The sequence below is a fragment of the Phalacrocorax aristotelis genome, chromosome 5, assembly GCF_949628215.1.
Source record: "Phalacrocorax aristotelis chromosome 5, bGulAri2.1, whole genome shotgun sequence".
NCBI classification, from domain to species: domain Eukaryota; kingdom Metazoa; phylum Chordata; class Aves; order Suliformes; family Phalacrocoracidae; genus Phalacrocorax; species Phalacrocorax aristotelis.
Genome location: NC_134280.1, coordinates 52,933,476 through 52,956,925, shown reverse-complemented (window position 1 = coordinate 52,956,925; position 23,450 = coordinate 52,933,476). Strand labels below are relative to the sequence as shown.

The following is a 23,450-nucleotide window of genomic DNA, read 5'->3' as shown; positions in this document are numbered from 1 at the left end:
ATTTGTTCTACCTCTTTTAAATGAAGCCTTCAGGTCTCTTGGGGCAGAGACCTCATGTTCTTCAGGAATGTCTCCAGAGCCCTTCAGGGTGCTCTTGCAATTTGTAGAAGAGGCTCTCTGTGTAGCATTTCTGCATGCTGAGTTACGGGAAGCATAATTTCTAAGCCTACTGATGACTGGGAACAAGTCATTTGGTCACCAGAGGGATAAAACAACCTGTTCTGATGTTGACGTTAGCCTTCCTTTAAGGGAGAGAGGGGTTGGACCAGATGAGCTCCTGAGGTCCCTTCCAACCTAAATTATTGCATGCCTGTTCCATAAATACCCACCATCCTTGTTCTCCCAGGCTTTTGTAAAATACCTGTTATTAGGCAGTGATGGTGAGGGGGCATGAAATGAGGTGGACCACTGCTTTGATCCTGTGTGTAGATTCCAATGACAGCATGACCCTGGCATCCTCCACAGCATGCGTCCTCCAGCCCTAATAACGATGCAGTGCATCTTTCCAGTTCATCTCTGCCTACCCGCGTTACTCATCTAGCATGTAGGTGCGTGGTATGCCCACATCCACGGCTTTTCATCTCGCCTTTTTTCTTCTTTTTAATAGGGCATCTAGTTCTTTGAGGAGCGCTGCTAGCACATGGTAATTCAGCTGATGCAGCAGAAGCTCTGGTAGCAATTTCAGTCTGTTTATTAGGTGGTTGCAGGGTTTTATTGGTCAAGCAAGTCAAGCCCTTCCCACACATTAAACCTGTGCCTGCTTAAATCATATATTTCCTATTGAAATCCAGCCCCTCCTGCATAATACTGGGCAATCTTTGCTCCAGACAAAGAGGGTCCATCAGTCTCTGGGGTGTGCTGTTGAAAAAAAGCAACCAAGGAGCATCTACAGTGTCCGATTGTTTTTGCGTTGCCTGTAACGACCCTCATTTCCAAGCTTGCAATGGCAGCCTGGTCCTCCTTGAGCTGTAGCTTGAGTGGAGTTATTCATGCCATCTTCATCTGCCTTGGCTGGCAGCCCTGTGTGGGGAGTGGATGGGTGCAGCCTGAGCCTTGCTTGGCACTTGAGTCTGTTGAGTAGAGGGCTGGTGCGGAGAGGGTGCCAGCACTGCTGACTTCTGAGCTTGGCTGTGAAAAACTACATTAACTGCTTTGCTGCTGTCAGTGGACCTTGTAGAGATGTCTGGCAGCTTTGCTAGCTCAGCAGGGCTGAGACTCAGAAGCCAAGAGAACCTGGAGCTCTCCTTTACACCTTACCTGCTGCTCACTGCACGTTCAGCTTTCCTGGTGGAAAGTCAGAAGGACATGGCAGGGCAGGAAGGTGACCCAGAGGGAACGAGCCTCCAGCCAAAACTGAGCCAGGGCTGTCTGAATTGTTCTGTGGGATGGTGAAGGGACAAAACACCTCCCGTTCACCCAGTGAAGTTGACTGCTGCTAAAAGCCCGAATGCAAATCTCTGACTGGGCAGAATCTCCCCAGACACATCCTTTTGTAAAGCATTTGCATTGTACCATTAAAAATAGATCGTCGTGTTCTACGCTTGCTTGCTGAATGCTGATGCCTGTAATTCTGTGTCATCCTCACAATCCCTTCTGCTTTGAACTTGGCTGCCTCTTTGTCTGGCACCTGAGCAAGGTTCATTCAGCAGTAACTGATATAAAGATAAGTGTGAGCTCTGTTGGAGTCTAGCAGGACAGGCAGGAAGGTGAGGAGGACCAAACTGATCTCACTTAGCTGGGGGTCAACCAGCAGCCCTAAAGGGGCAAGGCTTGGTGTGATCACTCATGCTTTCTGTTGCGTGATGCAGAAGCAGGGATGAGTGAGACCTGCTGGCATGGAAACGAGTCAGAGGATGTTGAAGCTCTGGGTGGATGTCACGATGTATCTCTGGGTTTTTTTGAAACTAAGGTTAAAAAAATATATATCATGCTTCAGTGTCTGCCTGGAGTTGGTGAGGAGAATATTGCTCCTTGTTTCCCCCAGTGAATGAGTTCATCTAGTTTGCCACCCGCTATAGCAATGATGATATGGATTAAGGGAGAAGGTCCATGTTACAAAATGATGCAATACCCAGATTTCAGTGAAGAGGGTAGGCTGTAGGATTTTGTACATGAAGAGCTATGGCATCTGACCAGCAAGCCATGGCTCGGCGGGGTGGGGAGAGATGGAGGAGGACCTGCAAAACACTTTGTTTGACCCCCATGTCACCTGGTAATGAATCACAGCCCCCATGGGAAAAGCAGAGAGTGGGGAAGGAACATTGCCTTGAGCTTTGCCTGTCATGCATGTTTTTTCTAGATAAAGATAACCCCTGAAAACCCAGAGTTGGTACCTCCTCATGGCTGTGGTCAGAGATAGAGCCTGAGCTGACAAGTGCTAATTCATCCCAAACCTGTGATAAATTTAGCTATTGTATGCATATAGGAAATTTAGCAAGCCTTGAACCAGGTCAGAAAAGCTTTGCAAAGCCTATGGTACTGCCCTGGGAGCTTTCTCATCCCATGGAAAACCAGCGTAGCCCCTTGCATTTGAGTTGAATTCTGGGCCTCCTAAGGAAGGCCAGAGTTCCAGCAGGCATACAGTGGCATAACTGTGGACGTGTCTCAGAGCCACCAGCTCTGGGATCTGGATCTGCACCTGCACCTCACTTTGCACTGGTTATTGTCAGAAACTGTAAAACCTGCCAGGGGGCAGCAACATCTTTGTTCTTCGGTGAGGCCAGGGATCCTATTTGTCATTTAAATATGGGGGGCTAATGACACTGTGCTGGGGAGGTGCCAGCAGTCTGCCCCTCTGCTGGGTGCTTGGCTTACCGGCCTTGGCCCAACCCGTGACCATCACTGGCACTCTGCTGAGCGGGACAAACTCATGTCACTTGGGATTGTCCTTAAGAAGTAAAATACAGGTGTACTTATCTGCTGCCTTGAAGAACCACAGTTTAATCCTGTGCTTTCTTTCATTTTTCATGTAGATGTTGTGGGAAAATAGTACACAGGTCCTGGAGAACCTTTCTCCAGGAAACTTCAAATGCACCCAGCAGGTATTTATGGTGTCTGGTGTCCTGGGACGGGAGAGCCAGACCAGCCCTGCAGAGGTATCTAACTACATACCTTTCTGGGCTGCCTCTGTCTGCTTTTGTTGCAAAAAGGCAAACAAGCTACTGGAGATCCCCAAGATAATCCTGCTGGGCTCATGAGGTCATGCAGCAAATGATGCGGATATCAGAGAGTGGACAGTAAGGGTGCTTGAAGCATCAGTAGGACTAGATTTCCCTTCTCTGGTGTGACATGTCCTCTGTGATGTGTGCCAAGCTGCTCAAAGCAGAAGGTGCATTCAGCTCTGAGATGAAAGCCTGGCCAGCTCTCAGCTTGATAGGGTGAGGATGGAAATGGGATAGCTTTGGTATTAGAAAGCAGAATGCTTGGGAGCTCTGTCCTCAGCATGGGCAAAGGCAGCGATTAAACGGCTGGCTGGTCATGGGTAACCTTTGATCTTGGCTTTTCTAGGCTTTAAAATGAAAGCTTGTGTTTATACTAAAGGCCAAAACCATATAATCATGTTAAAAGCACAAGTCTAAGTGGAGGAGATACTGGCCTTGTCACCTAGACTCCAGCTAAATTCCCTTTCCTGCTGTCTCTGTTGGCTTTTCCCGATCAGATCTCCAGAATGACCACCACGGCTACAGTCAGAAAGTTTTCTGGGAATAGCCAGTCTGCAAATCCTTAAATGCACCTGGGTCACTTTGGTGGAAGCAGGCTAGGAGGCAATTGCATTTGCAGTCATAGCCCACCCAAAGCTGCTGGCACATCAGGTGATGTGAGGGGATGAGGGACCCCTTCACTTGGCTCAGCTGCAACCAAAAGAGCCAGTTTGCCTTGCAGGGTAAGGGGTGCATGGGAAAGACTCCATTGCCAGCTGGGTATGACTTGTCCTCTTTCCTTTCATCCCTACATTCCTGTCTGTGGCTTGAGCATGAGGAGCCCCTGAACTGTCCCATGCCACCAGCCATGTACCCGAGGCTGATCACCCCTATGCCAGCCCTGCCACGTGCCTCCACACCATGTCCTTCATCCAATGTGAATGTACCATGTGGCACTTTACTGAAGGACATCCTAGTCCTTCAGCCATGTCCTCTGGTGGAAAACGTCTTCTGGACTGAGGGCTGCAGGTGCAGAGGGGAAATGGGAGGCAAGCAGGTGCTGCTCTGCCACATGCAGCTCCTTTCAGCGCTCCTCACCATGCTGCTTGCAGCCTATGGGAATTGAAAGAAGACTGTGGCATAGAAATTAGGAGGGGAAATTTTTTTTTTTAAAGTCGTGAGATCAGCAAGGATCTAGGCCTGAAACCCTGGCAAAGGTGCAGTGGCTGCCTCCTAGCAATGTGCTGTGGGAAAAAGGGGAGGCTGCCCCTTCCCAAAGCCCTCCCTGCATGGAGGGGGTGTACAGGGGCTCTCACCCACAGGTGAGGATGCCTGTGGTGTGTAGGGAGCTGAGATGGGCATGTGAGATCAGCATGGATGAGGCCGAGGGGGAATGCTCTGTCTGCCTTGGGGAGAACCCCCTGTGGGTCTTGGTGGGGTTAGAGCAGGGCAGCAGTGCACGTTGCCATCTATCTCCCCTACATCTTCATACTGCTGGAGCTCGGGAGATGTCATTCTTCCAGGTCCTTGAGATTCACTGGTGAAAGGTGGACAGACTTTGTGTCTGGATTAGTGGATGTGGTTAGTGGTGTTTCCCAGCCTCATTTTAAGGAGCAAAAGAAAACCCCACCTCATTTTGCCATCGTCAAGCAGAGAAATCTTTTTGTGCTGCCTTTCAAAGGGACCTTGAGTAGCTGCTAAGAAATCATCAGTGGTTACATCACCTCCAATGCGGCTACTGCAGGCACCTGACAGCTTTGTCCCACTGCCACCCTGGAGGATCATTACTGCTCCAAATTCCTCGCCCTTGGAGAAAGCCTGAATCTCTTCCTGGCAGAGAGAAGCCGCTATGCAGTTTATGATGCTGTGAGTGGCAGAAGGGAATCAGTAGATGGGCTGAAGTTCACAGCAGATGGGATAGAGCAGGGGGACACATCCTGGAGGTTCCTAACGCCATGCCATTTGCTTAGCTGGGTTCATCAGCCTATGCAGGACCCAAGCATCTTTCCGGGAGTGTGCCAAAGGCGCTGCAGTAGTATCGCCTTGGGCCGGAGACGCAGCCGTTGCCTGGCAGCTGCGGGTTTCCAGGGAAACCAGAGGTGCTAACTTGTTAATGAGCCCCATGTCCCTGATTGCTGCTGCAAAATAATAATAATTAGTGATAGGCCCGTGATTTAGGAATCCCTCAAACAGCATGAGCCTGCCGAGAGGAGTTCACTAAGTGCTGAACACTTGAAAGAAATAAGGGAAGGGGAAAAAGGGTGGAGAGCTTAGCAAAAGTGCTGCATTTTACATCTTAGTAAGTGTCTGGAGATCTGGGGGCCAGTGGGGTCTTGCTGTCATCCCAGCAGTAAGCCTGGGGCTGGGGGCAAGGCTGACCTGAAGGGATGGAGGAGCCCTGGCCAGGCAGCATCTCACTGCAGGGCTCAGAGGGCACAGATATTTCCCCAGGTGGGCTGCAGGGGGAAAAGCCAAATCACTTAGCTCAGTGCTATTGGGTCCCCAGTGGAGATGGCGGTTCTTCAGGAATGGCTGCTTTTGTGGGTTACTGGGGACAAACAAGCAGGCATTTCTCTGCGGTGCTCTTATCCCTGGGTAAACTCAAGGTGGAGATGCCTTCAGAAGAGCATGCTCCTGGGATGAGCATCACAGGGAGAGTGCTATAGATCCATTCTCACTTACATGATGGAAATACATTCATCAGAGCTGCTTCCCGCAGCAAAGGTGGCATACCTGAGGCAGCGAGGGGAGCATCTCCTCAACTGGAGCCTGTGTAGAGGGCAGAGCTCTTCAGGACACAACTACTAGCTTGGTGCAAACACTGGACATGCCGGTTAGTGAGGTTTATGGTTGCCATAGAGACATGCTGACCTTCCAGCTGGTGTCTCCAGTACAAGAGAAACCAGAACTTTGCCCTTCCCATACCATGTCTCTCAGCTGGGGACCTTGTGCAAGACAAGAAATTGAGGGAAGTGGCCTCCACCTCAGTGCCCTGTGTTGGGCCAGCACAGGGATGAGTTCCCATGGTCTTGTCGTGCCACACAGATAGACTCAGGCTGGGGTGTGTTTTGGTTTTTCTTGCTTTCTTGCCTGGCCTGACCAGAAGAGGGTCAAAGCCAGGTTGAATGCTCCCCTTAGCCTGGTTTGCCGCACATGTATCTGTCACACTCATGACTCACGTGGCCAGCACCCCTCACCCGACGCACATCTGTGGAGGTGACGCCGGGGACAGAGTTCGATGAGCGGGCAGTTGGCCTGGCCTGTGTCCTGGGATCTGCCCATCTTTCTGTCCCTCAGCTGCAGTGTGGCCTCTCCTGCTTGGCTGTCCCCTTTCAGCTAAGCCATGTGCCCATCTCCTCATTACAGGCACTCCAGGGAGAGGTGGGATTAAAGGATTATGGTAATGTTCTTCAGGAACACTCAAGAAGATTAAGATGGCTTTAATAAACTGATAAGAGAGGGACACAGCTATGTTTCCGAAACCCTAATTTAGGTTCCAGGTTAACCTTTTCCCCGGTCTTCTGTCACCATAGTGAGATCATCTCTTCAGCAATGCTCCATGCCTATGCCTGTGCCTTCGGTTATCCTTATGACCTATCTGAGCAGAAGCAGAAAGACATCTTCCTTCCTTCTCTGGTAGCCTTCCCAGGCATGGAGGCATTAGAGCTTGTTCTTCTCAGAGACCAGCTCACACACAGCCTGTGAGGTAGTGTGAAGGTCTAGTAGCCTCTGCTGGCACTTGGGGTACCTGTTAGCTGGGGATGAACCCACCACCCTGCAGTCTGGCTTCAAAATGTCCTATGGTTCCTGGCAAAGAAGGGTCTCATCTGCCTTTGACCTGGCTAGACATACTTATAGAGAAGTCCCTGTGTCTTGGGTCTGATGCCAAGGTTACAGCTCCCTATGATCGCACTCAGTTGGTCATCACCATGCCCTGTAATGGCTCCTGGAAAGAGGGGCAGAACGGACCAACCTTGCCCTGCCTTTCCCCATGTCTTTCAGGTGGAGCTGGGAGTGGGTCCTGGCTGATGTGCCAAATGTGTCTGCCACCAGGTCCACCTAGGTGTGCTGGAGCAGACGCTTATCTGGTTGTTCTGTAGGAGGGTGGCTATCAGCTGAGCTGGGAACCCTTTTTGTCTCTCTTTTCCAATCTCTTCCACCCAAGCGTCCAGACATCTGCCAGAACTTCACGCATGGAAGGCCTCTTCTGAACGGGCTTCTCTCAGAGTGGTTAGGCAATCAAGGATCTGTTATCTTTCTCAGATGCCTCTATTTGTGTCTGAGACCCCCAAAGTTTACCCCTTGCTCATTATCTGGAGAGCAGGTACCATGTTATCTCTGGAGGTACTGTGCAATGTGTCCCCCCATGTTGGATCACTCCTTCCTCCCACTTTGGTCTTTCACTCTGCTATGGTATTATCCCCATCTTTTTTTGTCTGTTGACTTTCTCCATTCCCTTTTTATTTCTTGGATATAATTTGAAGAGCCAAGAAGAATTTGCAGCCTGGTGTCCTGATGGGGAAGGGAGGCAGAAAGTAATTTGGGGATTGGGGTGTGAAAGGAAGATGAAGGGGAAAAGCTGGCTAATTTGCATCCTTTCTGAGTGCCCTGGCGCTATAGCCAAGGTACAGCAGGGGGTCTTTTGGCAAGGCAGTAGCGAAGTAATGAGGTGTGTCATATCCCAGCAGGGGCCAGCTTCACTCCCCCTCAGACCCCCTAATTAGAACTGTTTCAATTTTTCAGCCCCCTGGAGAAGTGCTCAGGGGAGCAGGGTTCCTGCGGCAGGGGGGACTGTGAGCAGCCCACCAAGGGGGCAGCTCTAATTGGAGTCGCCATGAGGAGCCACAGAGTTATACAAGCTCACCATGGGGCTGGGGACAGTGATGCTGTAGTGCCATGGGGCTGCCAAAATGCTTGGTGCCAGGAGGAGCCATCACTATTGTAGCTTTTAGGGGATTTCCCCTTCCCCCACCCCCAATTTGAATTAACGCATTGGCAGAGGCAGCAGGGGTGTGAGAAAGGGGCAGGGGAGGAGTGCACATCTTTGTGGTCTTGTTTTGGGAGTTTGGATCCTGAGGCTGAAGCCTGGGATATCTACCCCCTGCTTTGGGAGGCAGGTCTGGTAGCCCAGGGAAGATGGGGCTGTTAATGCTGGAGTTATGAGCCAGAGCAAATGCTGGAACCTCCATCCTCATATTCAGTGCCTTTCCATCCTTTTCCTGTGAGCTGGCTGTGTCCTCCAGATGTGGTGACTGGTAACTGAGCTCCCTGTCATTTCACCCGGTAGCATGTTCTACTCAAACATCTCTTTTGTGCTGTGAGCTACCATTGCAGTAGGTGCCCGCACCGCCGCTTTGGGTGTAGGAGCTTCCAAGAACTGCTGGCTTACTCAGATGAGGGTGACTTGTAAGCCTTCTCTAGTCCATGGACCAAATCCTGGCCCTGCAGAACTCAATGAAAATGGTCACGCTGGCATTTTCAGGCATGGTATTCATAGTCTTCCTAATTCAGATGCGTTAAAGCTTCCATGGAACAGCTTGTGGGTTCTCTCTAAAACACCATCTGGCAGAAACAAGAGGAGCCTGGTAGTAGCCCAGGCTTATTTTCTGAATGACTGCAGGGGCATTAAAACCTAATGCCATTAAAACATGCCTGCAATGACGTGTGCCATTAAAACCTAAGAAGACACCCTGAGCGGAATGCCTCCCAGCTTGCCTTTTGCTTTTGCAGACCCAATGGGCTGGGTGTGGAGGAAGCTTTTTCTTCTGGTAGCACTTCAGAGAGCACCAGGTTTGACCCTCCTCAGCTCCTAAGATGGAGCCCAGATATGTACCCTTATATATAAACCCCCTTTCAAAGTCTGTGCAAGTTAGATGCTGGAAAGCAGTAGCGCTTCAGGGCCATCTCAGTCCAAGCACAGCTTCCCAGGGCCTCTTCCCTAATGCCTGCCTGTTTCTTGAAGGCAGGAGTGAAGGTCAACTCAACTTCCTGGATTCCAAGAGAGGTCATCTCTTGACTTGCCAGGAGGCAAGCTGGCAAGATACCCATGAGCAGGCTGTGATAAAAAGGCAGGTGAAATCCAGTGTGAAGTGATGGATGTGGGTGAGCAAATCTGATTTGGTGGTGTGTCTGATGGGCCCCAAACTAGCTATTACCATGTGGCAGCAAAATGTTAGAGCTGAGCTAAGCTTCTGTGAAACCATTAGCTCTGTGCTCAGCAGAGGTCAGGAAAAGCAAATGGAGTGCAAGGAGCTTTTGGGCTGGGAACAGGGAAAGGAGGAGACATCTTGCCCTATGCAGGTCCCTGGTATGCCTGCCTCTCAAACACAATGCATTGGGGCTAGCCAGGGTGGAAAGTGGTGTCTGTGTAACAGACAGCTCTGTAGATGCTCTAACCTGAAAGGCTCCTAAATGAGGTCTAAATGTGGTGAGAACCATGGATTAGGGAATGGGCATGCATGGCCTCTTCCAGTGCAAGTAGTAAGGGTCACCCAGAGGACCCATTGGTTAGCAGATTTGGAGCTAACCAGGTGAAGGATTTCCTCATCGTAGCTGGCAAACTGTTCCACTCCCTGCCACTGGCCACTGTGCCTGTTAAAAGCTAATATGGCTTCAAAAAACAATTAGGCAAATTCATAAAAGAGAAAACCTTTGGCTTGGGCAGCTCTGGAGCCACAGATGCCCATGGGCTGGGAGAACATACCTAGAAAGTGTGGCTTGTTGTGCTCTTATGCTCTTCTGAAGGCATCTTCTGATGGCCAAGCCCCTGGGGACTCGGCCCAAGGTAAGTGTCGCGTCCTAGCCAGCTGACCGGTCGCCTTCTTTCCTCTCTTTCCAGGTTCAGCACAATGAGTTGGCATCCTGGATGTTAGTGTGAGGAGATCAGGACGGGCGCTGCCGTGCTCACCCCTTACCCACTACTTATTCCCCTTGGGGAGGCGGGTGCTGGCATCCCTGCCCTGCCCTTCTGCCCCTTGCCCCACACTTGCCATAGAGGGGACAGGCCCGTTATGGCTGGGGACAGGCTCCCACGCAAGGTGATGGACCCAAAGAAACTGGCCAGCCTCCTGAGGAACGGAGCAGAGGGCACCCTGGTCATCGACAGCCGCTCCTTCGTGGAGTACAACTCCTGGCACGTCCTCAGCTCTGTCAACATCTGCTGCTCCAAGCTTGTCAAGAGGAGGCTCCAGCAGGACAAGGTCTCTATCACGGAGCTCATCCAGCCCGCCTCCAAAATGAAGGTAGGGGGTCTGACCCTCATCTTTCCTGGTGGGTGCTCACACCCTCTTCCTCAGTAGAAAGGGGCAGGGTGGGGGTGGGATGCAGACTAGCATCCTCCTCCTCCATCCCTTGATCTCAGCATCTACTGGTGTCTCTCTGGCACCCTGTGGAGAGCTAGAACATGAGCTCATGCAGCCGCAGGGCTGTCCTTTGGGACCTGTTTGTTGCCCCCACCCCAGTGACGTGGCTCCCTGCTCCATGAGCCCTCCCCAGGCAAGTCTAACAGGTATATCAGCCTTAGGACTTGTCCTACACCAGCAAACAACCCCCCAAAGCCTTCCTGGAGCTGTAAGCTTAATCCCCTGCTAAAAACTCTTCCCCTCCCCTCTGTCATCTCTAACTCCATTCAGGGACATGTAATCCTCCTCCCCTGTGACGCCAGAAGCTCTTATCCGGTGTCACGGCATATTATCTCTCCCAGTGTCCTCTCTCTATCGCTCCTGGTTAAATAATAGAGGTGGCTCTGAGCCACAGAGCTGGGCTGGAGCCCTGGCCTGAGCAGCGCCGGGTGCCCCTGAGGTGCCATAGGCTGCATCCTGCCCTACGCTGAGATGCTGCTGGAGGGCTGTGCTGATGGGTGGGCTGTGGGACGAGCCAGAGGGTGGTTTGCCATTGCAGCCCGCCCTCCCGCCAGCTTGCTTTTTACTGTTCCCCCCTCCCATCTTGTAATTTTATGGCAAAGCCAGGGTAATTCAGGCGATTAATCAAATGCTGGGCCCAGCTGGAGCCATCTGCGACGTGTCCCCCCACCACCACCCCACAAAGCCACCGCTGTCCGCATTGGCTGCCGGTGACATCACCCTGCCGGGATCAAGGGGACTCGCAGCGCGGGGGGGCCGGCCTTGTGCCAATCTGCTGCGGTGATGCTCCGGGCTGGGCTATTTGGAGGGGATTGCAGAGACTGATTCCTGAACGGCTTTAGCTGCTCTTAAATCCCCGGGAGAATAAAGCAGAATAATCAGTTTTTCACAAGCTAGGAGGAGAGCGGTGCAGCCGCCCTCCTCCTGGTGAGGGTCACCTCTGCAGTGGCCGCTGTCACGTGGAGCGGCAGCAGCAGCAGAAGCGATGCACAAGGGGGAGGAAGAAGAGGAGGATGACGGGGAAGGGGGAAGCATGGAAGAGTTAATATCAGCTGATGTCGTCCACCTGCAAACCTGCAGTTCGGCAGCCACAGAGGAGCAGTGGCTCTCAAGGGTCCATCTAGGCAGTCCCTGCTCTGTCCCCATAGAAGGAGCGATTGCCTCCTCCCCATTCCTGGATCATTGCATAATGGTCCAGGTACTGGCTGGGGACATGATTATAACCAGGAGTGCTAGGGGGGTGGAGGAGAGGCATTGCCACCATCTTTAATTCACAGCTTTTTCCTCTTCGGTATGGCTGAAATCTCTCCTGGCACATCCGCGGGCAGGAGGCAGTGTGCCCCTGCTGCTGCTCTGTGCAGTCTCTGCCATGCTTACCACTTGCATGCTGGCTCTCCCAGCACACACAGCCTGGGAATTAATTAAGCTTCAGGGCACCCTTGTGAGGTTAAGCCACTTGCCCTGGGAAGCTGGAAGGGGGAACTAGTGGGGGGTCACAGCTGTATCCTCATCTGGCATAAAGCAGGGGTGGTGGCCATGGCTCTGGCCTTTTCATGCATGCACCTGTGAGTTTGCATTTTAGGGTGATGAACTTCCCTCTCCCCCTTTCTCCTTCCTCCACGCCTCCGATTCCAGCCATTTGGGTCATGGACGTATTTTGGGATCCCCAGAAATCAGCGTGGTCTGCCACCTCGAGGTGTATAGACCCTCAGAGGGGGATGTTGAAAGTGGGTTTAGATCTCTGTTACCACGGTATTGTTTCCCTGCCTCCACCTGACATCGCTGGCCAACCCCCCCCCAGCCCTGCTCTGCCCCGGCTCCCCACACTGGAGCTGGGGGAGGCGGTGGGGCGAAGCAGTGGGGAGGGTGGGGGGCACGGCCGGGTTGGGAGCAGATGGCAGGAAGGGTGACATCAGTGGTGCGATTGTCCGGCCCCATTATTCCTCCTGATGGGCCTCCCGCCCTCCTCCCGTTTCCTGCTCCCGGCTGGCCGGGACTGCCAAGACAAAGGCAGCTGCAGCGACGCAGGGCCGCCCGGGAAAGGGCAGCCCTGGGCCCTCACCTTGTCCCGCTCCTCTTTGCCTGCCCAGTGCAAAGAGAGCTCGACCTGTGCATCCCAGCTCTTTGATGCCCCAGGCAATGATTGCTTTTTGGAGGAGGATGCTGGACCCGATACAGAGCAAAGCTTTTGGGCAACCCCACCTGGTTCTCCCTTCTGCTCCCTGCATGCGCGTGCAGGGAGCAGGGGTGAGAGCATTTGTCTAATTTGCTTTTCCCAGTGCTCATACCCCTCTTTTCCATACCACTGTTAAGGAAGGGTACCATTAACAGTGCTTCTGGATGCTGTGGTTTGGAGCAATACTGTGGGATAACAGCAGCTCCTGGCTTTTTTGGTGCAAGAAAAGGAAAGGAGCATTTGGTGGGAAAGAATAAACGGGGAAAATAAAAATCCCTTTGTTTTTTCAATGAAGTATGCCTACAATTGTAGGCATAGCTAAGCCACCGCTCCCCAAGCCCCATTGTGCACTGCATCCCGCTGGGCACGTGCATCTTCCCATGATGCCCGCTGGGAAACTGCAGCAGCATTTCCCAAATAGCAATAGTCTCCCTCTGCACAAAAATGGCACCAATGTACTGCACTGGTTTTGTTCTTGAGCCCTTCTCCCAATACTAACAAAAATTTTCCCAATAATAAATTCCAGTAACAACTGGAATATTCAGCTCCTTGGTGCAGTTTTGGGGGCAGAGGTTATGGGAGATTCCTGCTTGGGGTTTTTACTGGCATTTCTTGAGGGACATGTCGAAAATTTCACTTCTTCAAGATCCCCCTAGAAAGTCTTTTCACCTTTCAACCTCTTCTCTCTGCCTGAAATGTAGCTATCTCCAGAGCAGCTATAGCCATGGTTTGAGGTGTGACAAGGGTCTCTTTGGGCGATGGGAATATTTATTTATTTGCATTAGAAGCATGGCTCTGCAAGCAGCTGTTTTGCTTGAGGGAAAGCCGGGGCTTATTTTTGAGCCGTGTGCCTGGCTGCTTTTTATGTTGATGGAAGCCCTGTTATTTCAGTGGGGTGATTCACTGTGTTTTGAAACAATATGTGACTGAGATGTCAGTGGTAATTGAGATAATAAGAATAGCTCACTCTTATCTTAGGCCAGATCACCTGTAGAGCATCATCATCCCTGCTTGGCAGCCAGGCAAAGGTAGAGCAGGGACCCAGGCTGTGCTGAACCACCCAGTGCCTGAGACCAAATGTCCATAAGTGAGTTACCTCCTGCCAGAGCTGGGGAGGGCAATGGGGAGCACGGGGCTTGGCACGAAGGTGATGGATGGTCTTAGCTGGGGTTTCGTTGGAGCTGTTGGCTGGATGGTCCCTGCTCCAGACTGACCATCTGCCACAGAGGAGATGCTGGCAGGGAGGAATTTTGTCCCTGGGGAGGTGCCCTGGGGCACTTCCAGTGCTGGGGTGGGCCAGCAGCTTTTCAAAGGCATGCGTGAATTTGCAAGCCCCACTCAGCATCTACCTGGGGCCAGAAGACTTGCTGTGCCTTGGCCCTGCTGTCCCTTGCTGGCCAAATTTGGGGGCCCTTTCTGGAGGGTGATGCCTCGGGGTTTGGTTACTTCAGCAGACTTGGGGTGATGGACAACCCCAATGGGAGAGCTCCACCATGTAGGTGCTGCTCCTCAGAGGGACTCCTCTGTTGTCAGCCACGCCCCAGCCCTATGCCAGCCCCTGGCAGAAGCGTGAATCTGGCCCTGAGCATCTCTTTAGCTTTACCGTCCTCCTCTGCCCAGTTAGCTTTTAACCATCCTCTGTGTATCAGGAGTGCGTGAGGTTAATGGTAAACCCACAGACCTGATTAAACATCTCCCTCTCATTTCCCTTTGTGGTGAGGATCCAGGATGCTGGTGCAGGTTCCCTGTGTGCTCCACGAGGGCTCCTCAGGACCATCCTGAAGGCATTCTTGCCCCAGCAAGCAGGGTATTTATTTTCCGCAGCCAGGCCATGTGAGGCCAGCACTCGTTTGGCATTTACATTGAGTGAAACCTTATAACGTTAATAAGATGTAAACCGTGTCGCACATCTCTGTCGTCGCTCAGCAACCCTGCAGTAATGGTCCAAACAAAGCCTCCCCGTGCAGAGGGAACACTAAATCCTATTGTGGGATAATTCTGCTTGGCCAGAGCTGGTATCTCCCCTGCAGCCACCCTGGCCAGGACTGCGCAGCCGGGACGAGCCCCTGCCCCACCGCAGCTCAGTCCCTGCCTCACCGTGCTTTGGGGGAGATGCTTTTGCTGGCATGGGGCTTCAGGCTGGGGACTGGGTTTTTGGGATGTGCTAAGGGCATGCTAGGGGACCTTGAAGGGATAGTGGCCCTGCTAAGGACTGGCAGACTCCTGGCTCCGAGCTGGCTTGGCAGCCACCGTGTTTCCCTCCAGCTGTATTTGGGACAGCCTCCTGCGAAAGTCCTGCTTCAGGGATGGCTGAGGAAGAGCAGCTGGGGTAGATCCCCAGCTGGCTTACCCCCAGATGGCTTCTGTCATTTTTCAGTGTCTTATTTTAAAATTCCCACATCCTTTTATCTTCCCTTTCATCTTGCCACTGCCTTTTCATCCCTCCTGACATCCTGCTGACCTGCAGGGCCAGTATTGCTCTCCAGTGCCCAGTGCTGGGCTGGGGACAGGCAGCTCCTTTGAGCTCCCTGCTTCCTATTGCAGAGCTGTGCATGGTGCCCCGGCGGGGATTTCTGTTCATGCAGGGCCATCCTTCTGCTGCAGTGAGGAGACATGATGAGCTCAGCTAAATCAGTGCACCCTGCAGTTTTATTTGGATGGTGCTCACGTTGCCAAGCAGGGAAGCACCTGCAGCAGGGTGTGAAAGCAGCATTAATATTGACAGCAACCCCAAGCAAATCTGCTCCAGTGGTAAGATAGGGCATGGCAGTGACACAGTAAAAGGAGGCGGGTATCCATGAGTAGTTCCTAGTTCGAGTGGGGTTCTAAAGAGATTTTGGAGAGGGACGGGTAGGGTGTGGGCAATGAGCAGCACCAACACAAGCTGAAGGAGACAGTGGCTTGGGGGCGCAGACTCTCCCTCCCTGCCCACTGCTGCCTCCTCTTCCTCCCACAGCATGATGGATGTGCCTTACCCCGCCAGTTGAGAGGGCAGGCACTCGTAAGGCAAGCGTATGCCATCCACGTGGCTGCTCAGCAGATGTGCTGAGCCATGCTTTTGCGAGGATTTTTGTCTTCTTTTAATGCATGGAGCTTCAGGTAGGTGTAGGAATGGCCAGCTGCACCTTGAGCGCTCTTGCTGCAATCCAGCCATCACCAGGGGTGGGGGGACTGCTGCCTGCAGACAGCTGCCTGCCTGTGGGGTACCCCACTATCTCATCTACCTCAGAGACCCCGCAGTGGCAGCAGGGCTGGGTGCTGTCTGTGGCACGTAAAGTCACGTGAGAGCAGACCAGGAGCTCCTTTCCTTCTCCTCAGCACATCTCTGCAGTGTGCAAGCCCCGTGATACATTACAAAAGGAAGAAAGAGCATCCCCCTAAACATCCACCAAGATAAAGATTTTCCCTCTCCTCCAGCCCTCAGGGGTGATCTGCAGGTTTGAGTTGAGCTTCCAGGAGGGTAGTGTCTACAGAGGGGTTACTGTGCTGGGCATGGTGTTTCCAGGCTGAGCCCTGAAAACCTGTCACTCTCACTCTACTTCCTCCAGCCACAGCACAGGGGCTGTGCTGGGAGCATCCCTACCTGCAGAACCACCCCCAAATCCCTGTGACACCAGCCAAGCTGTAGAGGAGTATGTGAGGGCAAAGGTTGGGTAGGGAGGAGGTGATGGAAGAAGCCGCAGCGACTTCTGGGACATGGTTAAGTAACGGTAAGCTGAGGGTGGGCGATGGGGAGGAGTGACCCTATTTTGGGTAGGATGCTCAAAAGCGCTTGCAGTTGGTGGGGCTGCTCTGGCGGGCATCTGTGCTGACATACTTGCTCATACCCATGGAGCAGAGTCCCAGCCTGGCTGGACCCTTCATTTGCTGAGGAAAGCCAGCTCATGGATACAGTGTGGAGCTGGGGTCTCCTGCTTGTGTGACCACTAAATTCAGCTTTTCTTCCTGTGGTGGTGTGGGCAGCAGCATCCTCAGCACTCAGCCTATTTCTCTGACGCCCAGTTTGTGTCAATCCCCCACAGGTGGAGGCAGAGGAGCACCAGGACGTGGTGGTCTACGACCAGAGCACACGGGACGTGACCGGCTTGGCTGCCGACAGCTTCCTCTCCATCCTCCTGGGCAAACTGGACAGCTGTTTCCACAGTGTTTCCATCCTCACAGGTAGGACCCCGCAGTTATTGCTTCCCTTGGTGCTCCTGCCCTTAGTCTGGAGTTATGGGGCTGTGGCCACATGTGTCCATCTGCACCCGATTTCCTGGCCACCAGTGGCTGCGGTGTCAGAAGGCAGCCCCTCACACGGACCAAGGAGGCTTGAGCCACCCTGGCATTGCTGGGTGCATTCATTCCTTGCACTGTCCAGTTCCCTGCCACTGCACCTGCCAGCCAGGGTGAATGAGAGGGGAGGGTATGGAGGGATCATGGCGCCATGGATCCAGCCACACAAAAGTTGCCCTTCATTCCCCCAGGCCTGGCACTGCTTCATCCCTGGTGAATGTGCCAAGGGCTGGACCCGGTTTGGGTGCTCTGCTCCCCCTCGCTGCTATTAAAGGGAGGGCAGGAGAGGAAATCCATGGATGTGCTGGGAAGGGAAGAGGAAGGAGGGCAGGGGCAGAGGGTCATCCGTGGGTGAGTCAGGGTGTGCTGGAGATGATGCTCTCTGGGTACAAGCATGCAGGCAGGAGGAGGCACGTGCTGCCCTAATTACAGCCCTCCTGCAGAGCAAAATGGGAGGCAGGCAACAGATGAATGCAACGCTCCAACCCAGCAGAGAGGAGGAGGAAGAGGCAGTGAGCTGCCAAAGGGAGAGTTAAAGCTGCCTTTAATTCCCCATGGCTGGGACAGCTGTGCATCTGGCTGGCTGGCTACCCACCTCTGAGCTTTCTGCCTGCAGAGAGGTGGGTAGGCGCTGCCCCACACAGCCCCTTGATCCCACTGAGCCCAGCCAGGCTCCTAGATAGTGCCAAAAGCTCAGAGATAGGGATCATCTCTGTCCCCTAAGCCTGTCCTCGTCCTGTAGTGATTGGGTACTGCTTTGGGGCTGAGGTGGAGGGGACTGACCTCTGTGTCCCCAGGGCATCACAGGGATGGAGGGAGCAGCCATCCCTGCAAACCCAGCAGTGTGACAAACCCTGGGAAGTAGCTGTGATGGGGAAGGTGGCAAAAGCAAGTGGCATTCAGGGAGCATTGCTCGTGCATGGCATGGGTAAGTGCTGTTGAATCAGAGCAGCTGCGTTGTGACAGGGAGAACAGAGCAGAGAAATAGTAGGAATAAATCACCCTGTTTGAGGATTTCAAAAGCAAGCAGGGACTACACAAAACCATGTTAAAGCTAATTAGCGTGGCCCAGGTTGCAGGAACTCTGCTGAGGCCAGTGCTGGAGGAAGCCACTGCGAGCTTGCTATGGCAGCTGCCGGCCTGCCCCAGCAGCCACACCGGTGGCTCCAAGGTCGCCGTGGCATAAAAAAGGGCACAGCTTGGCACACAGTGCAGGAGAAGGAAAAGGCAGATTCAGTTGCATCTGGGAAGGAACCTGCTTAGTCACCAGGATGGATCAGGAAACAGCCTTCATGGCGTGACCCTGGCATCCCTCAACCCGCCACTGCTTTCTCAGGGCCATGTGAGGGGCAGTGGTGTGTGTTGGCTGCAAACCGCCTGCCCCAAGTCCTCCTGGAGCAGAGATGGGGCTGGGTGAGGTGGCCCTGAAAGCCCTGGAGCCTCCTCCTTCCTGGGAAAGTGAGGGGAGTCTTGGGGGACCCCTGTAGTACTGGTGCAGCCCAGCTGCATGCACAGCATGCCCCATGCTGGGTGAGCACTGGCAGCATGCCACCCTCCTGGCCATCAATATCGCCACCACTGAGCTCCCCACAGGCAAACCTGCACCCTGCTTGGGCACACGCATCCTCCATCTTCAGGGTAGCCATTTCCATCTCCTGGGGCTGCAGGAGCCTAGACCCCAAGGAGGGGTGCGGCTGTGCTAGGTGCCAAGCAAAGCTTAAACCTCCCTAATTAAAAGCGCTGCAGGGCCACAGACTGATGAGGAGTGCGGGCTGCCAGCGGGTGGAAAAAACAGGAACCGAAATGTAGAACACTGGGTCGTGGTGGCGGCATTTTACATGGAAATCGTGACTGGAAGCGGCTGCAGAGAGCGTCTGGGGGAGGCTGGGCACGCTTGCCGACACACACAGCTTCCTCCTGCCTGCGGTATGGGCAGCAGCCGGGTTGTTTTAGAAGCAGCTCTTGGGAGGTCTGAGGGGGGTGTTTGGGCTGGGCTTAATTCTGACCCCTTGCCCTGGTGGGGTTTAACCCCTTGGTCTGTCTGCTCCGGGCTCAGGCACCTCGTCCTGCCCCAACCTATCCCATGTCCCAGAAGAGGTGCCTGGGTCCTCCCTGGAGGTGGCTTGTGACCCCAGCAGGGAGTCAGGGAAGGGCTGCCAAAATGTCAGAGTCCTGCCCTGAAATGGATGCCAGCACCCCAGGGAACCCGATCTTGAAAGTCCCCAAATGCATGTGCCAGCCCTAAGCAGCCCTAAAACCTCCCGAGCCCTTCCATGGTCCCCAGCTCTCCTCAGCCCCAGCAGATGTTTCTCCAGGGGTGACGTACATCCATGCCTCAGTGTCCCCATCTCATGCAAATGCCGTGCTTGGCCATTCCTGCTCGCCTCCAACCTGGCATCCTTTGTTGAAGCAGCTGATGGAGGCTGATGGGCAAGGACAGGGGAGCTAGGGGTGGCAAGAGTGGTGGCAGGGACCCTTCAAGGGTTAACAGCCCAGAAGCAGCGATTTCAGCGGGCTGGGAAGGAGGAATCTGAGTCAATTATTCCCAGTCTTGGAAATCATCAGCTTGTCTTCTTTTTTCCCTTTTTTTTAATTGTGTAAGTATAAATAGTGCTGCTTGCTGCCCTCCATCCATGGGAGCAGAAAGCCTGTTGATTTATATGGTTTTCCTGACATCACATGAAGTGGTGGAAAACTGAATGGAGCCAACATTTTTTCTGCATTACGTAATGCCCTCTCCCTCCCTCCCTCCCTCCCAGCCCAGCTCTGCTATTCCTGCAGGAGCCTGACTGTTCTTTAACCTTTGTTTACTTCAGCACAAACCCTTGCTTTTTTGAGCTTTTTTGGCTATTTTTTTCTCTTTTTTTTGCTTTTCTTTTTTTTCTCGCTTTGTGGTTTTTTTTTCCCCCTTCTTCCCCTTCGCAAACTCCCGCTTGGTTTTTATTAACAGCCATTATCTGTTTATGAAGCAGCAGCAGCAGTCTGGCTCCATCGCTCCCTGATGGCTCCCGCGTGCCAGCTCTTGTGTTGGAGCCCAGCCAGAGCCATAGCGTAGTGCTGAGCTCCTGGGTGCTGAGCTTCACTAGCTCCTCTTCATTTGTTCAGCTGCAGCAGAGGGCGGGGAGAACTTCCTTTGCTCCCATTCAGTGGCTCCCAAAAGCAATAGCTGAGGACTTTGGATGTTTGTCCAGATGATGCTTAGGCACACATCCTGTCCCTACTCCTGGTCCTTGGGCCGAGCCTGGGCTCCTCTCTTCTGTGCCCGAAGCCATAGGCCAGCCGGAGATGAAACTGGGGTGGCAGTGTGGCCATCAGCGGTGGTCCCCGCAGCCCGGACTGCTGGGATTGAGACCCCCCGTTGCACAGCAGAGGCTTTTTTCATTGCGGTTTCATGCACCGGGGAAGATTTATCATTGCGATATCATGCTCCAACCTGAAACAGGCCCCTCGCTTGATTTCTGAACTCAAGTCATGAGCTTTTCATCTGGCTCTGGAGCACGTGTGAGATCATCTTCAGCCTCCCCCTACTTTTGTACCAATTCTTCAAGGAATGTTTAAATTTTCCAGTCCTGTTCTTTCTAAATTTGGAGCATCTGTTTACTCCCAGCATTCGGAAAGAATGTAACAATGTCATCAGCAAGAAATTCCTCTCAGCCCTCCACTCGCCATCCTCCTCCTTGGCAAGTGGGCTGGCCTTGACGTTGCTGGCTGTGACCAGGTCCTCTCCAGTCCAGCGGTGCTGCCACCAGCCAGCAAGGCCAGGGAGAGTTGTAATTGTGCCGTGGAGGTGATCCAGAGGGGGCTGAGATTTGGGGGATTTTGGGGGAATCTACTAAAGGCAGGTGACTTCAGAGCAGACAAAATGAAGTAGTGAAAAAAAGAAAGGGGATTTCCATTGGAGGAGCTGAATTGAGCTGCCCAGGCAGGAGTGGGTTCAGCACTGACTGGAATTATTTTAGAAACAAGGACTCAGGGGCAGATGATTTTAATAAAAAATTTAAAAAGCAGCTTTTTTTTTCCCGCATAGGGACAGTCCTGAAAGGAGATTAAACATCAGGGCAGCTGAATGCGACTTTGCGCATCCTTGGCTGAAAATGCTGTGATGCTTTTGTGTGTCATGTTGGTGTGAAGCCACATGCCAGCATCCCATCTCCCTTTCTGTGTGCTTCTCTTGAAACATGTCTGGCTGGGGCTGTTTTAGAAGAAAAGAGAAGATGAATTAAAAAAAAAACAAGCTAGGCAGGTGCAAAAGCAGTGCATAGGCAGGGCAGAGCAGAGCAGTCTTGATTTTAGTCAGAGTCCCAGGAGCTGGAGATGGCATGTGCATCCGAAAGGCAGCAAAAATACAAATGAATCTGCAAAACTTGTCATGGCTGTTGCTGAAGCTAAAAGCTTAGCAGAGTCCAGTACGACAGTTGAGGTGTCTTTACAAACCCAATGTAAGAAAAAAAAGTCTAAAACCTAAGAAAGAAAATACCCCGAACGCGCACACACACACACACACACTTTGGTTGTCAGTCAGAAGCTGTCTGATGGGAGTGGGGAAGCAGGACCCCACTGCAGCTGGTTATTTCATGGTCACCTTTCTCATTGCCCGCTCTGGGCAGCATTGTGGTTTCATCTGATGACTTCGGTATGTGAGCGTGTCTCCTGGGAACACAGCATGTGCAGGATGCACTACCTGTAGGACTTTGTCCTTTGACTCCAGCAGAGCCTCTGCTCAGTACGTAGGCCTGAAGATGCACGCATAGGTCAAGCGTTAGGGCTATTTCAGGTACCCTCGGACTTCAAGGTCTAAAAGCACTTGTGGACTTATTGGCGTGAATCCATCAGATGTACCCACAAGTTTTTCTCCTAAATTCTTATTAGTGCCTCTGAACCTCCCACAAGCACCTCTGCTCACCTGTGGACATCTCCATCCCATAGCGTACTATGATGAACTGAAAGAAGCAGATTCTTGGCCGGCAGGAGTGTGGGTATGAATAAGGATGGTGCAGGGGTGGGATGAGATGGGAAAGAGTACTCACATGAGACTCTCAATTTCTTGCTTCTCCCAGATTTGGGAATTTTGAATAACCAGCTTTGCAAATACTGTGAATGGGACTCCTGGTTGTTCTTCATCTACAAACTGCCCATGTAATGCTTGGGAACAGAAGAAGGGTAAGAAGTTCTGTGGAGGCAGTAACACCTGGCTTTTCCCAGGCCATAGGTGGTGGTGTGCAGGGGGATTACCTGTAGCGATGCTTTTCTTTTGACTGTCCAGAGGGCTGGAAGTAGGGTGATATTGCCAGCCTAGTAAGAGAGGCGCTTTTTTAAAAATCATAGCATTGGCTTTAGCCACTTGAAGTTGCACTTCAAACGGTAACCTCAAGCATTGTGATTTTTACAGTTCTGGAGGTTTAGGTAACTCTCTGAATCTCCCTCCCTCTCACACCAAACATCCCTGGGTCCATGGCACTGGAGGAGTTGCTTTCTTTCTTGTAACAAAGCTGTGTGGGACTACTTTTGCCAGGGCAGGACCATGTTTTCTCACCTTCCAGCCCCCATCCAGTGGGTGCTGCCATCCAACCCTGGCCACCCAGCCCAGTCATGGCCCTAGGGAGTGCTCCCAGTCTCTGCAGCCCGAGGCACAGTGTCAGGGTAAGGTGCCCCCTTCCCACCCTCTGCCGCAACCAAGAGATGCCTGGGAGGGTTTCAGCCCCAGTGGGGCTGGCGGCTGCATCCCTGGAATGGGTTAAGCCAGGTCATGTATGTGTGAGCTGATTGTATTCCAGACCTATGCTCTAAACCTCCCTGTTTAGCAACACTGTCGTCAGACAACTTGTTTTCCCAATTCTATAATTACCCTGAGGAGCTTCCCCTCCCCCTCCAGTCGCGTTTTTAACCATCAGACCCAGAAAAGGCGAGTGAAAGGGCCGAAGGCAGAGAGGGACAGAGGAGAAGGGGCTTAGAGAATAGCAGCCTTCCAGTTGCCAAGACTTACAAAACCACTGTGTAAATTTGTTTCTCATTTTTGGAAAGCCATTAGGAGGAAGGCAGCTTCCCCAGCAAGAGATCCCAATGGGCAGGAGCCACTGCCCAGTTATGGTTTCCTTCCTTTTGAGAAGCCTGCCTCCCCCTTTCCCTGGGCCCATGCTGTATGCTTGCGAAAGTTCGGTGCTGGCAATTATTGTAAGGTCCCAGAGCTGGGTGGAGAGAGGAACTGCTGACCGCTGACAAGCCCAGCTGGGCTTGTGCCAGGCTATAGGTACTGTTGCGATGGGTATTTGGGTGCTGAACAGGGTCTTTCTACTCCCTGCTCTTTCAGGCAGGCTGCATGAGTCTCTCCGACCTGTTGCAGCAGGTTTTTAGCTGGTGAGCGCTGTGGCGATGAGAGCGAAGTGGGGCTGACAAGGCTGGGCATCGTCCCCAGGTGATGCACCTCTGTCACATAAATAGGGGCTGAAGGCAGGATGGGTGACAGACTGACCAGGAGGAGCACCTGGGGCTGAGGGACAG

General features: G+C 52.8%; 1 protein-coding gene across 4 annotated transcripts in view; it reads left to right on the top strand.

The window, feature by feature from the left end:
- Positions 1–23,450, top strand: part of DUSP8 (dual specificity phosphatase 8) — a 43,423-nt gene that overhangs the window by 4,591 nt on the left and 15,382 nt on the right. For all 4 annotated transcript variants that reach the window (XM_075094548.1, XM_075094551.1, XM_075094552.1 and 1 more), the window contains exons 2-3: positions 9,979–10,381; positions 16,700–16,838. In XM_075094548.1, the coding sequence (XP_074950649.1) occupies positions 10,151–10,381; positions 16,700–16,838 (370 nt within the window). In that variant the 5' untranslated portion in view covers positions 9,979–10,150. The remainder of the gene's footprint in view (positions 1–9,978; positions 10,382–16,699; positions 16,839–23,450) is intronic.